Here is a 16,034-nt window from a genome sequence, read left to right as displayed (position 1 = left end):
CAATTTAATGAAACATTTTAAAACCTACCACCATGCCTTTTTTTACCCAAGGCCGTTATACTAAAAACATTCTACTAGGATAGTGGCCGTGTGTCACACACACACACACACACACACACACACACACTTAATTGAAATTATGAAAACCAGCTTTCCTCAAACTCCACAATAGGTATACTGAAAGTTCACAGGCAGTGAATGTGTTCTGAAACCAAATAGCTTCGTATTGTTGTGTGAAGCTTCAAATAATGTTACCTACCCACTCAAAAACCTTCCCTTACACAGTAAAAGCTCTGTTATTTGGCATGAGTGGGAAATGGGGAGTGCCAGCAATCTAAAAATGCCAGTTACCCGAGGCAGGGGTTTTTGGCCGCATGTGGAGCAGCAGCAGCGCAGGGTGATGGGTGGCAGCCGGCACCACCACGTGCAAGCTTCTCACCCCCCTCCCCCATGTCCAGCTGGAAATTCCGGATAGTAGAGCGTACTGGTTACTAAAATGCCGGTTAACGCAGCTTTTACTGTAGTTGCTTCTCTCTCTCTTTAAAATGGATGTTACCTTTAAGAGTGACAAAGCCTTATATTAGGTAAACAATTTTCATCCAGTAATTTAAAATTGTACTTCTCCTCAAATGTGCTTTGGATCCAGAATATATAATCCTAATTTGGAGTAGCAGAAAGAGTTGAGTATTCCACAAGTATTTAGGTTGCATAACAGCTTTTTGTAAATTACCTTATTTGCAATATTTTTTGGGCTAGTCCTCTTTCATTGGGATAGCACTGATTTCTGCATACACATCTTTCAAATTAAAATAGAAGTAATAACATCTTATTCGCTAACCAAACTTGTTTCTATATTGTCTTAGTCACCTGTTCCTTCTGTGTATTGTCTATCAATATTACTATAGCTCTAGAAACAACTTTACCTTAGCAGCCACTCACCCAAGAGAGGATTGTATTATAAAAAGGCAATAAACTCAAAGTGGCTAGATGGCAAATTAAATGTCATACTAGAAGTTTCTTTACCATGAAATTCTGACAGTTTAAATAAGTCACTTTTATCTGACCCAAACACTTAAGACTCTGCCTCTAGTGCTAAAAGGCTGGATGTATAGTTTTTAAATAAGAGTTTGTGCAATTCACAAAAATGCATATATTGCAAATAGGCAGAATGCACTTCCAGGAAGGAAAGTCAACAGGACTAAGAGAAATACACTATTGTAATAATTGGCCCTAGTGACCAACAACAGTATCATATAGCAAAATTCAGACAGTATCAACCAAAAAAGCCCAAACCCCTGCAAATGGCCAACATGGCGGCAGCACATAAAGAGGAAATTTTAAAACTAACTCATTACAAATGAAAAAAACTGGCTGTTCAACATTAACTATAAAACCATTTTATAAAAACACATCAGAATTTTATTGCTTGAAGAATACAGCATATGAAAAAGCACAAGGATGTCCAAAGGAAAGAAAGCTCACAAGGATCCAAACATATTATACCATACATACCAGATGCAGTAAAATGTTAACCTGAATTCTGCATCAGAAGAAACAAAAGTGTGAAAATATACTTTTTTTTTCTTTCTTTTTTTTTTTTTTTAAGGAAAAAACTAATTTAAAATAGAAAGTGTAGAGGTGTTACAGTACAAATTAGAAAAGCCAACACTGCACATTAACATTGCTTCACTAGACTAGATTTACTACCTTTGGTACTTAAACCTTTACAGAAAAGCACTTCCCTTAGTTAAACCTTGTCCAATATTTCATGTAATAGCCATGAACATTCTTTGTTGTTTTTTTTTTAACTTAAACATTCAAACTTATCTTTCCTTTCCGAGCCACGACTGCATTTAGGAAGTGTTCAAATTTATTCAATATGTAACTTAACTTCTCTAACGTTTAAATCAAAAGCCATTGTGTGATTCGTTGCGATCTGAATATATCCCAATTGTACTTAAAAATGGGCACATCACTGTTCGCATCATTATGTAAACAGCCTGCTGCACCCACAGTTCAGTCAACTTTGATGAGAATTATTTGAAGGCATACTACTTTTTAAAAAAGCAAACAAACAAAAAAAAACACCACAACACAGTCTTATATGGCTACTTGATCTCTTCATCTATACTAGTATGCAAGTGGCTTTTCCAGTCTGTTCAAAAAAAGGTGTACCAGAAGATATGCCAATATTTCTTCAAGTGACACATTAAAATTCTCTCATGGACAACACTGTGCTTTATTTCAACACAAAGAACAGTTGTCCATCCACTAATATAAACATAACTTTTGAAGTAAGCCCATCAGAAGGACTACTTTCTCTTTTCTCTACCATGCTCTGCTGACAAAGCTTGGGGCATGCTTTCTTAACTAATCCTGGACCTGAATAATTTGCAACTAACCAATTTTATTGAAGAAAAATGTAATCTTTCACCAGGTATCTTAGTAATCCATTGGTAACCTAGTCCGGAAAATGTTAACATTATGCTGACAACAATGACTAACCAAGGGTTAAATTAAATCCCTCTTACCGCAAGCATGCTTTTCACTTTGACTTTTGCCTTCACAGGCTTGAATACTTAAATCATTCCCAGTAAAGTCAACGGAACTAAAACAATTGTTTCACCAAATTCCAACTTTACAGTTGAATGATATGAACGTATCTGGACTATGCAAGTAATACCATCAACAACAGTTAACAGTGAATTGGAGTGAAATAACACGAATCATTAATTCTCTAAACTGGGCAGTTTTTTTAAATGAAATAGTCATTTAGTTCAGGACTCTCAATAGATGTCATAGTAAAACCATGGGTTTATTTTCTTCACCTTTATACAAAAAAAGATTGAATGTATACAACTTTTATTAAACATACCTCTCCCTAGGTTGGTGAAAACATATCACTTGCAAATTTGTAACAAATGTGGTATTTGAGCACATAATATTTATTGCCATATATATCCTCATTTTAAAAAGGACAAAGAATCCAGACTTTGCTATACTGAACTCTTTGCTTTTTCCCCCCCATAAAGAGTGTCAACTGTACCACTCCCTCACAAAAAGAAACCAAAAACAAAAAACAATTAAAAATTCTCTATGTAAGATTTTACAGTTTAGTTAAAAGGGAAGAAATGCAAATGTGGATTTAGAGCTTCTGTATAAATCTCACTATATTTTATAAACTTGTTGTTTATTTTAACACTGTTTGTTGATCAAATAAATGACGCACTGCTATCTAAAATTTCCATATACACCATTAAAAATCCAAAGTTGATATGATACTGAACCTTAACTCTTCAAGAGTTCAAAAAGACAGTTTTTACATGTACAGCACACAACAGCAGACATCCCTAGAATACCAATGACCAGTCCAAGATGCATACAAAATTACAGGTAAGCATTCATTTCACTGTTTTTTTTTTGTGCAGGAAAAGTATTTCTTAGTGGGGATAGAAACTCAGCTGGTAAATTTCAAATGTCATCTTCATCATCTTCATCCTGAGAGGATCCTGCCTGATTGGATGCACTGGCTGAGGCAGCAGCAAGCTGTGCTTGCTGGGCTGCTTGTTGCATCTGTAGCCATTCTTGCTGGGCCAGTTCTGCTTGCTGCTGTCTAGCCTAAAAATACCAAAGTTAAACTGTTAACAGGGTATTCCAACATTGGGTTTTATTAAGGAATTACTATAACACATTAACAATCATTACACATCAGTGAGCCAGCAGAACTACAGGTGCAAAGTCCAAGATTATCCCTAATCATTGTTAATGAAGGGTGTCCAAAATACTGCAACACTGTTTATCCATCCTTAGAAACTTTTCCTCTAATTTGCAATCCAAACTTTTTAGTGATACAATTCTCATTTTTACCTCTGAACACTGACATAACATGTTGGTGTATGTTGACATCAAAAACCTTCAGTGGGAATATTTACAGTTAAAAGTACAGAGGTGAACAGAAATCCAACTGGGCACTACTCCCTCAATCACATATGTTGCAAAGGTCTGGAAATACAACAAGAAGTAAATTCCTTCCACCCATATAACCCTGTACTTTGTCCTATTACCAGAAATAATAAACCAGAACAGAATAACTAATAATTATTAAATAATAATTTTAAATAAAAATCAGTAATCCTGAACCTTAATGGCAATGCATATAAATTAGCAGGGCCCTGAATAATGCTTATTAATTCTGAATACATTAAATTGTACCCCAAATTAAGGTCTGATATTAAACTAAAAAGAAAAAATTCTAAAAGGCCAATGTTATGAACAAAAAACCAGCCATTTACAGGGTCAGACCATAGGGCCCATCTTGCCCAGTCTCCTGTGTCACACATTGGTAGAAAGTGTATGCTGAAAGGGAGAGTGAACTAGGTATGACTAGGGTTTTTTCCATTGTTCCTCTCTCCCTTGTGGCCTCTAGGATTTAAGGTCTAGAAAGTTCTGATTTAGAAGCTATGCCCCTCATCCCCATGCTTAATAGCCATTGATGCTCATTTCCACCAAGAATTTGTCCAATCCCTTTTTGAAACTGGCTAAACTGTCAGCTTCCACAACACCTATGGCAATGAGCTCGACACTTAAACAACAGAGTGTGTGAAAAAGCTTCCTTTTTTTAGCTTTAAACTCACTACCTACACTAGTTTCATTTTGTGACCCCTAGGTTCTTAGATTGAGAGGAAGAGTAATAAATCCCTATTTAGTTTCTCTTCACCATTTAATATTTTGTAAACACTTACCATGTCCCCTCCCCAGAGTCTCTTTGCATGCCAGACTCTAGCTCCCATATACCTTGCATCCACTCTGATGCCTGGCAAAATGAGCAGCTGCCTGCAGGCAGTTGAGTGGGTAGAAGGGAGCTAGAGTGGTGTAGTAGGGGCAGGAGGAGAAGCCACTGGAGGTGGAGTTGAGCAGTACTGGAGCAACAGCAGAAACAGCCCGGCTGAGAAGCTGTACATGCTGGCTGGGATGCTGCTGTCACCAAGCATGGGGCAGGTGTGGCCAGGAGCGTGGCACAGGCTGCCCAGGGCAGGGTTCAGCCCGAACACCATAGGCTGAATGAGGAACGGACAGGGGAAACGGACAAACCGCTCCTGCAGTGCCCAGGTGAGCTCTGCTGCATATGCTGCCTGCACCCCCCCCCCGGCCTCTTCTGGCCAGCCCGCTCCTGGGGCCTAGTGCATGGGCAATCCCCCCCCCCCAAATATACAAGAGTAAGAGTTTACTCTGACCTATTATGCAATTGCCTCTATATACACTACTCAAAAAAAACCACAAATCAGGACAAAAAGTACTTTTTAAAAATATAATCAAAATATGTTATAGTAGATTTTGATTTTTAGTATAGGATTTGCTTTTTATCTGTAACTTATTAAAATGATCTCTTCTCAAATATTGTATGTGTAGCCCTTAACAGGTCACCAAAATTCATTAAGTGGCACACCAGCTGAAATAATTACATCTTTCTGAAAACATATCCCTACCTTCAGAAGTTTACTTGTTTTGTTTACAAAGATGTGAGAAAGTCAAGTCTGGTTTCAGACCCTTGTTAGTTTGAGAATTCCTGTTCATGGGATAAGGATGTCTTAAAAATTACTCTGGATGTCTTAAATAAATTAATTAATTAAAAAAATAATATATATTAGTTACAACTGCATAAAGTGCAAACATAGCATGTGAAAGTTTGACTAGAAGACCCTTCCCCTCTTTCATTTGCTTGTGATGTCACAATTTTGATAGTTCTCTAGTAACCAGACCATTCAAAATTGAACTTTTGCTGTTAGATAACTTTTTCTAGGAGAAAAAAACCTTCAAAGCTTCTTGTATATAAAAGCAAAAAGTAAATTTTCTTTCTTTACAGGTCTTCTTTAACATTACAAGAATATTTATTTACTGCATTTTCAATCAAAACTTTCTAAATTCTTCCAACATGTGGCAGGTAGCAGCCCGGCTTGCTGGCTCCTTTGAGCCATTGGTGGGACATTCCCACCAATCAGGTGGTGGTGGTGGAGAGGCTGCCCCGCCCCTGCTTGGGGCAAGGCAAAGAACCTGAACCTGAGTGATGGCTATACTTCCTCTCCCCCTGATTGGTCCTTTTGCAATCCGGGGGCAGAGCCTCTGAAGGCTATAAAAGAACAGCATGCCCAGCACACAGACACCCTGTGTGGAGGGACAGAGACGAGAGCGGGCAGAAGATGAGCTGGGGAGAGATGCCCAGCAGGGCAAATGTGGTTGCCCCCAGAAGAGTCCAAAGACTCCTTCCCATTGCCTGGGAGCTGTATGAGGCAGCTCGGGTCTCTTGGTCCCTGGTGTGCAGTCAGAGGCACCGTACACAAGCTGTGCACGGAGTGGGACCCTGGGAGTCATATGAGGCAGCTCAAGTCTCCAGCTAGTTGGTGCATGGCCTGTACCCTGGGAGCTGTATAAGGCGGCTCGGGTCTCCTGCCCCTGGCACAAGGCTAGGGAGGCTCGGTGCGGGAGGCACTGCACGGAGGATCTGGGAGCAGACCAGGATTCTGGAGTCCTATGAGGCAGCTCGGGTTTCCAACTCCTGGCATGAGGCTGACTCTGTGCTGCACGGAGGGTCCAGGACTGGACCCAGGCCCTGGGAGCTGCATGGGGCAGCTCGGGCCTACAACCCCCTGGCATGAGACCAGGCATTCAGAGCTGAAGTGCTGCACAAAGGGCCCTGATCAAAACTGGGACCCTGGAACTGTGTGGACGGCTCGGGGCCCCAACCCCAAGCAGACGGGTACAGTGTACACCAGGGTGCACAGGGCCCTGAGCAGGCCAGTGGCCCAGAGGAAGCCAGACAGCTGGGGTCTCAGCAAGAGAGTCCACAATTCACTGGGAGACGAGGACCATCCACCTGGCTTCTTGGAGCTATGAGTTCCTGGGGAAGGGGATTCCCACAGGGGAGCAGGAATTCACCCAGGTCTGTAGAGCTGACCACTGGAGGGGAAGCCCAGAAGGACAGGGTTCCTGAGTTTGGAGTCTCGTTTTGTTACGGTATATTTTGGCTGGGCTGAGGAGCTGGAAGGGCACTGGGGAAGCAACTTCCTCCCCTCGCGGTCACAGGAATGCAGCCAAGGCTCCAGAAGAGTCTGGGTCTTGGGGTTCTTTGAAAATCTGGTTTATATTCTAAGGTTTTGTGCCTCATATTTCGTGAGTAGGCACCTTATAGTCATGTTATTAAGTATAAATCGATAAAGCTTAAGATTATTTGAAATGTACTGAAATCTTTAATCTGATGTTGTTGGGATAAGTATTTGTTAGAGTGCATATATCTGTATGTTTACATCTGATCTTGAATGTGAATTTAGATCTTAATAGAATTTAAGGTTGTACGACACCTGTTGAAACCCAGGTTAGAAATGCATTTTAATAATTATCTATATCTTGATAAGATTGGATAGATGATATCCATAGTTTATAGGCACGCACACACTAATATATATTAAGGGTGTGCAAAGTGGGCCATACTCTATTCGGATTTGGCCCAATTCAGGGGACAGCGATTCAATTTGCTGATTCAAATCACTATCCCGATTCGATTCAGCCGAATCCGAATCTGAAGATTCAATTCTGATTTGGAGAATCAGCAATTTAGCCACAGACACAGCTTCATATGTTTTTTTCTACATACCTCAAGGTACCAGGTGTGGCTTGTGAATGCTGGATGGTGGGGGGGATGGAGCATCCCACAGGAGTGCAGGGGGGGCCCCTGGTGTGCTCAGCAGCAGACCTGAAAGTGGACCGGAAGTACTTCTGTCCACTTCCAGGTCCACTGCCAAGTATGTGGGGGGCCCCCAGGAGGCAAGACCCAGAAGGCACCAGTTGTCAAGCCAGGGGGGCGGGTCCCCGCTTGCCCCGCAGTGGACCCAGAAGTGCTTCTTGCAGAGGGGGCAGGGCAAGGCCAGCAGCGCCTTGTGGAGTTCTGACCCTGCTCCCCCCCCACGCCACTGCCACCACCTCCAAGAAGCGACCAGGGAGGGAGGGAGGGAGGGAGAAACGAGGCCAGTTCCATCTGCTCCACTGCCGTCACCTCCCTCCATCCCCTGTCCCCACCATCACGGCAGCACTGTATTTGCACTCTGACTGGTTGTTTTTTTGTCAGCCAGAATGCAAATAAAGCGTTATGGACAAACAGAGAATACAGCTTTTATAATATTAGAATTGTGTACCTTTATAGTTTAAAGTTTATAGTTTAAGAAAGTTTTAACTATATGATCCTTATTAGGGCCTGCTGGGGCCCTTTTTCTATTATTTATCTGTATTTATCTGCAATTCACATGAAGTCCCAGTGTTGGTAAACTATTATAAATACAGTAAAAACTGTGTTATCCGGCACTTAATTAACCGGTATGCCAATCGACGCAGCAAAAGCGAAACTGGAAGTCCCACCGTGACACTTCTGGTTTCAGAGTCCCACTTTGCTGACTTTGGACCATGGCCCGGGGCAAAGCAGTGAAAGCCCTGGTGCACCAGATGTGGCAGCAGCCCGAACAAGCAAAGACGCCTCTCAGATAACCGGCATATTTGATTAACTGGCGCTCCCCATTCCACACAGAAGCTGGATAACACAGCTTTTGTGTGTGTGTGTAGAGAGAGAAATAAAAGGGTAGCCATATATGTAAATATCCATGCTCTATTTGTAATCATCTTTTGAAGCTTTATTTGGTAAATATTAATAAATTTGCATATAGTTAAGTTATAAAGTGTGTTGGTGTGGCTCTCTATAGGGGAAAGAGACAACTGCACGCTGCCAGCAGTTTTCCCCACACACACCACACCTGCCCTGCTACCATCTTTCTTCAACTGGAAAAAGGAGTGGACCACCAGGTACACCCGGGTTACAAATATTTTGCCAGTCAAAAATTTTAAAGACCTACTCTTTTGCTTCACAATGGTATTTTGGAAAATGAATAAACCAGTTAAACTATGCAGCAAGCATGAAAAAAATAGAAATATCCTTATTATTAAAATTATGGTCATTTTAATGACTTTAGCATAAAGGCATCAGTTTAGAGAAAACTGTGAAAGAGCTAGCCCTTGCAGAGAAACAGCAATGCTTTAAATGTCAAGCTGTACATAGAGTTATTAGTATCTGGAAAAGAATTAATCTATATTAGAAATGCACTGATACATTGGTCCCATATATCAGCACTGATACAAGGAAAATTGACATTATCAGCAATAGGCTTTTTTGGCTGATGTGGCCAATAGTGGTGGCTGATAAGTATCTCATGCATGCACAGGTGGCCAGAAGTGCAGCCCAGTAGCATGGAGAGCAGTGTCCAGCTGGTAAATCTGTTGTGGGGAAAGGGGCAGGGGGAAGGAAAGGGTGTGGGGGCACAGACCAAGGCCCCTGCGGTGAGGGAGGGTGTGGGGCTGGGCACAGGATGGACCCAAGAGCAGCTCATCTGGAGGGCGTGGGGGAGGGGGACAAGTCCCGCCACTGCACACACGCCAAGAGGGCATGGGGGGTGGCACACATCCCCTGGATCTATGCACAGGGTGACGGCAGACTGCTGCTGCAAGCTAGGGCTAGGGATGGCACTGCGCTCTTCCTGGCAGGGGAGCTGGGCCAGGGCTGCACTTGGGGCAGGCAGCGGCAATGCTGGGAGGGGGGATACAGCCCCACCAAAATTTGCCATAGCCCCCCTGTAGCAGCACCGCTGCTGCCCACCCCAAGCACAGGCCAGCCAGCCCCCCACCGGAAAGAGCCTGGCCCTGGCCCGCAGCGGCAACCCACCCTTACCCCATGCAGAGATCTGGGGGTACACAACCCCCATGCCCTCCTGGGGTATGTGTAGCAACAGGAGAGCCCCCCCCTGCCCCACAGCCCCCGGACAAGTTGTGGCTCTGTCTCTCACCCTGCCCCAGCCGGGCAGCGCCTGCCCCAGCCCCACTTCCTCCCTCACTGCAGGGGCCTTGATCTGCACCCCCCCTCCCCTCCCCCCCAACAGACTTACCAGCTGGATGTTGCTCTCCAAGTTGCCAGGCCGCATGCTGGCATTTGGATCAGTATTAGCCAATATGGCTCGTTTAAAAAAAAAAAAAAAAAAAAAATCAGCCATCAGTAAAGTTGGTAATATCTGCTCGGTAAAAAAAAAAAAAAAAAAAATCAGCTCCAAATATCTCTATTGGCACAACCCTAGTCTATACTCTGAAGCTGTGCAACAGAATCACTGTACACTTTCAATACCTCAGTATTTTTAGCCTTTTTAAACCAAGCTTCTAAAAAAAACCCAAAAAACCAAACAAACCCACACTTCTTCTACATATTAACATACTGCTGCCACTAACAAGGGATGTGTGTGTCCAAGACACTAAATTTAGCAGACCAAGCATATTTTAACAAATATCTATTGCATATTCAATGAGGTAGTCACCTGTAACACCTCTTGACCTATCCATCAAGAATACGGGATTCCTTACCCATGGCATATCATTGTGATGGTGCTTAAAGCTTCTTTGCTGTTTTCATTCTTTTGAAAAAGACCAGGAAATTCCATATGGCTGCATGGTCCTTTTACAGCATCTGATGAAGTGAGCTTCAGCTCACAAAAGCTTGCAGTAAAACAGATACAGATGTACTGTACTTGGTCAAACAGAAGATGACCCTGCGGCTAACACAGAGTATTAGCTCTGACCCCTACAATAATTAGATTCTATATATGGAAAAAAATATAAATTTGGTATAATTGTCCATGTATAGAATTTAATTACTGGAGATTTGCCTTGAATTTGTTCCCCTCCGACTGCTAGAGCAGGGAAAAGTCTGGAGGGATCAGGCAGCCCTTTGCTTTCTGCTTCCCCCCAACTTTTAACCCTGGCAGTTCCTTTCCTCCTTCTCCTTACTGTCAGATCCTGCTCTCCTTGAGCACATGGAAGCGTGGAGTAAAACTGAAAACAATAACCTTGAAATTAAACATGGTTGTAACAATTTGCATATAATACCCATGCACTGAGTTTATCCAGATTTGATGCACGTTTCCTTTTTTAGAATCTGCTGCAAGTTTTACCACAGGTATTCCATAAATTCACTTTTGAGCAACGCTTATTACAATTTTTTTTCCTTTTTCCATATTTCATTTTGAGGGACAAATCAGTTTCAAATTCAGTTGGGAAAAGCCCAGTAGTCAAGCTCCAAAATTCAACTAAGCAGAGCTCAATCATCAAGTCTGTGTGGCTCTACTACTAAGCAACTATCCTCCCTCCCAGATCCATTGGTCCGGGGCTTCATATACTCCCTAAATCCAAGCAGGCATCCTACACGCAAGCCTCAGGTCTAGAGGCTTTGGGTTTCAGATGCCCCCAGTTTTAGCCAAAAAGAGAGCTCCAATCTGGAGCCTCTTCTCCTCCCAGCACTATGCATGACGTTAGTCTACAACCAAAAGCTCACAACTGATCACACAGTTCATTGGGCTGGGCCTCAGTCAACAGCATTTCAAGCCAGTGACCCAACAGCTCAACACTGCTCAACATACATGTGTTCTCCAGATTACCACCCCCACCCCACCCTCCACAAAGGAGCCATATGCTAATTAGCACTCATTCATGTCTGGAATAGGGTGTTCTTGTTGTGGGATGCTCCAAAAATTTATATGCAGATGAGGCACAGGGCAATTTGGTCCAGCCTCACCTCTCTCATACGGCAGGCTGAGAGGGATACTGGGTGAACTGTATGCAAATGTCATGACTCACCATGACTTGAAAAAGAGTCGGTAGTGAAAGGACTGCACTTAATGGCACTACAATATGCCTTATTCAGATGGGCTGCACTAACCTATTCTTATAGTAAGCTCTCATCAGCATGTTTGCCCAATGTGGGCCACACGCTTTGTTGTCATCCTCTGTGTTAGCTACATTTAATCAACTTCACAGAAGTTTTCTACTACTGAGCACATGCTGCTAGACAATGTAGTTAGTGAGATTTTGTTGTAGGCGATTATAATACAGGGGGTTTTTTCCTTATGCTACTTGGGGGAAAAAATATGTCTTGTATTGGAGTAAAAATGGTATAAGTAGATAGATATCTACTTGCTTATCTCTCTCCATCTATATATGTACCTATTCGGGTAGGTGTAAGGGGCAGATGTACCTTGCCTTCTAATGGTCTCAAGAGTCAGAGACCAAAGGTGCTAAGTATATCTGCACTCAGGCTCATGCCACGATGCTGTATGCCAGTCTAGAAACAAATAAAAAACAAATAAAAAAAATATATTTTTTTTTACTGTTGAAAATGAGAGGACAGGATGGGTCTCATAGAGAAAAAGCCAAATACTGTGGATATGGTTTGGATTTGAGGAAAGGAGGAGGAAGTACAAATGATTCCCATATTGCCAGTTTGGCAGAATGATAGTGTTGTCACAGCAACTGAGTAGGAAAAGCAGTTTTGGAAGAAAAACAATGGAATTAGCTGTTACTTGCTTGAGCATGAGCTGTTTGCAAAACACTCAGGAAGAAGTGCTGAAAAGATAGGCCAAAATGCAGGACCTTGTTTTGCTTTTCAGGCATGGCCAGGAGAAATACATTTAACTTGTTTGCTTAACACTCATAAATGAATCCCAGTGATTAAACAGCATCACCAAGGAAAAAGGAAGAGAAGTATAAAGGGGAAAAGGGCATTTCTCATTTTTTAAGGGTTGAAATCTATGAACCGATTTGGTCAGAAGAACAAAAAAAAATGCATCACTGCAACTTCATAAAACTGATGATTTCTTAATATATGGTAGAAGGCAGAGCTGGGATGGTCAATAATTTGGGCTGGAGGGCCACTTAACAAGTTTAGATGAGCTGTTGAGGGCCACACATACACACGCGCACGTGCACACACACTCTCTCTCTTCCCCACCCTCACCGCCTCCAGCCCAGCCAGCCATATCCGTAGAGATGGGACAGCAAGGAGGCCTGCAGCCAGGCTCCACCTCACATAGACAGGGGCTGGATGAGCTGTGCTTGGGCCCTGGCAGCTGCTGGGAGGAAGCAACCCTGCCCACCCACCTGGCACCACATCACAACCAAAGCCAGAGCTGCCAGGGCCCAAGTGTGGCTCACTCAGGGCCTGAGGGGCTAGACTGCATCTCCCAGGCACCGTGTGGGGCAAAACTGCATCTCCCAGCGTCCCTTGCAGTGCCAGCAGAGCCTGAGCCAGAGCCGCCACCCATGCCACCCATCAGCAGAGGCCAGAGCCAGAGCATGGCTTGCCCAGGACCTGGTAGCCACTGCTGCTGCATGCACCTACTACCTGCAGGCCAGATTAAAAAAGAAACAAAACAAAACAAAACAAAAAAATCAATCTGCAGACCAGATTTGGCCCATGGGCCATATTTTGCCCACCCCTGCTTTAGAGCAGTGTTTCCCAACCAGTGTGCCATGGCACAAAAGTGTGCTGTCAGAAATGAACAGGTGTGCTGCAGAATTTTGCCATGGCAATGAGCTACAATAGGTATGAGGATAGGGAATGCCTTAACAGGTGTGCCACAGAAAATGTTTATTAATGTAAGTGTGCCTTGGGCTGGAAAAGGTTGGGAAACACTGCTTTAGAGTGTAACTGTCTTGCCTTCTGCCTAAATTTAGATTAGCAAATCTAATTTATCAGAGTACAAAATGCATATAACAGAGTAATTTTAATTTGGCAATAAAAAAATAGCTAACTACGTTGTGTGGGCAATTGATCCTTCCAGAACATGTCAACTTCTGTGCTATTAGCCTTGAAACACACTACCATCTTGTCAACTGCAAGGCTATTATTAGAAGTAAGGCCCTGTAGGTAACAGCATAAGGAGCCTTAACAGCTGAACAGAGGCTTGATAGGCTCTGAGTAACAGAGAGCAAAAAACTGAGCACAAGCAGATAGTGAACAAATTAGCTTCCATCACTGTAAAAGGTACTGTTAGTTTTGGAGAAAAAGAAATGCAGAGTAACAGTAACTTTTTTAAGTCACAACTATGACAAAATATGACAAAGATACTTGGTTTAGCTGCATGTTTTTGCTATCACCAACCTGGTGGAAAAGTAATGCATTTTTTTTCATTATTTTTCCATGACTCAAGGTCAGATTCAGTAAAATCTTTCAAACCCAAACAAATGATGAAAAAGGGGAGTATTCTGTATATGTTTCTGTAGAACTAAATACAGAGAGTATTTAGTTCATCTAAACTTGCTGACAGCTTGTTGTAACTGGCAGGAAAAAAAGTCTGCATTAATCAGAAATACTAAAATCAAAATCACTGCCTCACTTACTTTTGCAAATAACTCCTGTTGCTGCCTTAAGAGTTCTTCTTCTGGAATGCCAAGGTTTTCCAAACGAGAACTGGCCTTTCTTCTTTTTAGTGCTACTGTTTTGCATTCTTGTAAGACTTCTTTTACCTCACTGATATAGGAGCCAAAACCCAAACTTTCTAGTGCTGCAAAAAAAAAAACATTGTTCAATTAGCATTAACACTGAAATCTGTAGTCAAGACACCAACTTGTTTAACTGTAAACATTTCTATCTTTAAATTCTTTTTTAGTTAGTCTGTAAGGTGCAACTCTACATTGCCTTCTGCTTTCCTTTACAGAGACAGAAAACAGTTTTAAAATGTGTTGTTTGCTTGTCTGTAGTGCTTGATGAGGATTTTCCCCCTTCTCTTCCTATATCACCAAAAAAGAAAAAAGAAGCAGTTTCTAATTTTAGAAAGTAAACAATATCAAGTGCATTCTTCCCAGTTTTGCTAACAGATTACTTGGGAGCTCCACATCTATTTCAAACCTTATGTAGTGCTAAAGATTAGCGCTAACCTCTTTAATGCTTAAGATTCTTCAAATAAAACTTAAAACCAGGTAGGTTGTAAAGAATCCCCTTCCCTTTTATCTGGTTACCTTTGAACCCTTACAAATTTATAAATTTCCCCCTAGTTCTCCAGTCTGGAAACATTTTACAATTCATGAAAAGCTTGACTATTAACTATAATAAAGCAGACACACGGATATACTCAAGATGCCTAAAAATGGTTGCATCATAAATGGGCAGAAAAGGAAAGCAGGCCATTTTCCTCATGCATGGCACTTCTAATGTTGCAAGAGAGAGGTGATTAATCCCGTTACTCTGAAATCAGACAGAAGGCAGGGCAGAGTGGCACCTTATAGACTAATTCAGGGAGGCAACAGCTTGCTGTGTCAGCTGCTATGAATGGACCATTCACAGCAACTGACAAAGCAAACTGTTGCTTATGAACGCTTATGCCAATAGTTTTCAACCTTTTTTAGACACCCTGGCTACGAATCACTGGTATATGCCTCTGAATTAGTTCATCTATAAAAGGTGTCACTCTGCCCTACTTTCTGCCTAGTATCAATTATAGCTTGATGAATTTTGTAAGCCAAAAATAGATTTTCATAGCAGACAAACAGTTATAAATAAAGACATTGGGGGGGGGGGGAGGGAAAGAACCTTGGACATGAGTCAGATGTAATTGCTTTATTTTGTAAAGGGCACCAGGAAACCATTCAATTAAACTGAATAAACTTACACAAAGACCTTTCAACATGTAAGATTTGGAGCCTGTTTCCAAGCAAACAAGTCTGAGAAACTTGGTTTTGAGGGCGAGTTGGCTTTGTTTAAAGCTGACTTTAAAAAAAGCTGAAATGAGCAAGAAGGAATGGGAGCTCAGCAATAGTGTGGGGTAATAGTGAAGGCAGGACAGCTAAGTGCAATCTTCCTTCTGTTGCTCTGTACCTACTACTTAGCACATTTTTTTTCCCTTTGTATCGAATATTGGGGGTTACTCTCAAACAAACTGGAGCACAATGAACTCCAGTAATATTGGAGACAAACTTCAGCTTTGGACTCATTCCCTGACAGTGTTTATGCAAGCCCACAACTTTCCCTGAGGCAGTCACAAGTTCAGTCTTATTTTAACCTTAAATCATGAGCCACTGTTTAAGACAGTGCTGGAATAGACTACACAACTCATTAAAAACGAAATGTTCTATTTATACCCACTTAAGTTATGATGTGAATAATTACTTAACATTTTCCTTCT

The 16,034-nt window shown here is 42.1% G+C and overlaps 1 protein-coding gene across 1 annotated transcript in view; it reads right to left on the bottom strand.

Moving 5' to 3' along the window:
- Nucleotides 1-1,396: 1,396 nt before the first annotated feature.
- DR1 (down-regulator of transcription 1) overlaps nucleotides 1,397-16,034 on the bottom strand; it is a 36,951-nt gene continuing 22,313 nt past the window's right edge. The window contains exons 2-3 of the mRNA XM_006265557.4: nucleotides 14,254-14,417; nucleotides 1,397-3,618 (exon numbers count right to left, since the gene is read on the bottom strand). Of these exons, the coding sequence (XP_006265619.1) occupies nucleotides 3,472-3,618; nucleotides 14,254-14,417 (311 nt within the window). The 3' untranslated portion in view covers nucleotides 1,397-3,471. The remainder of the gene's footprint in view (nucleotides 3,619-14,253; nucleotides 14,418-16,034) is intronic.

This window comes from Alligator mississippiensis, chromosome 5, assembly GCF_030867095.1.
Source record: "Alligator mississippiensis isolate rAllMis1 chromosome 5, rAllMis1, whole genome shotgun sequence".
NCBI classification, from domain to species: Eukaryota; Metazoa; Chordata; order Crocodylia; family Alligatoridae; genus Alligator; species Alligator mississippiensis.
The sequence above is the reverse complement of the archived record's forward strand: the minus strand, read 5'-3'. Positions and strand labels throughout refer to the sequence as shown.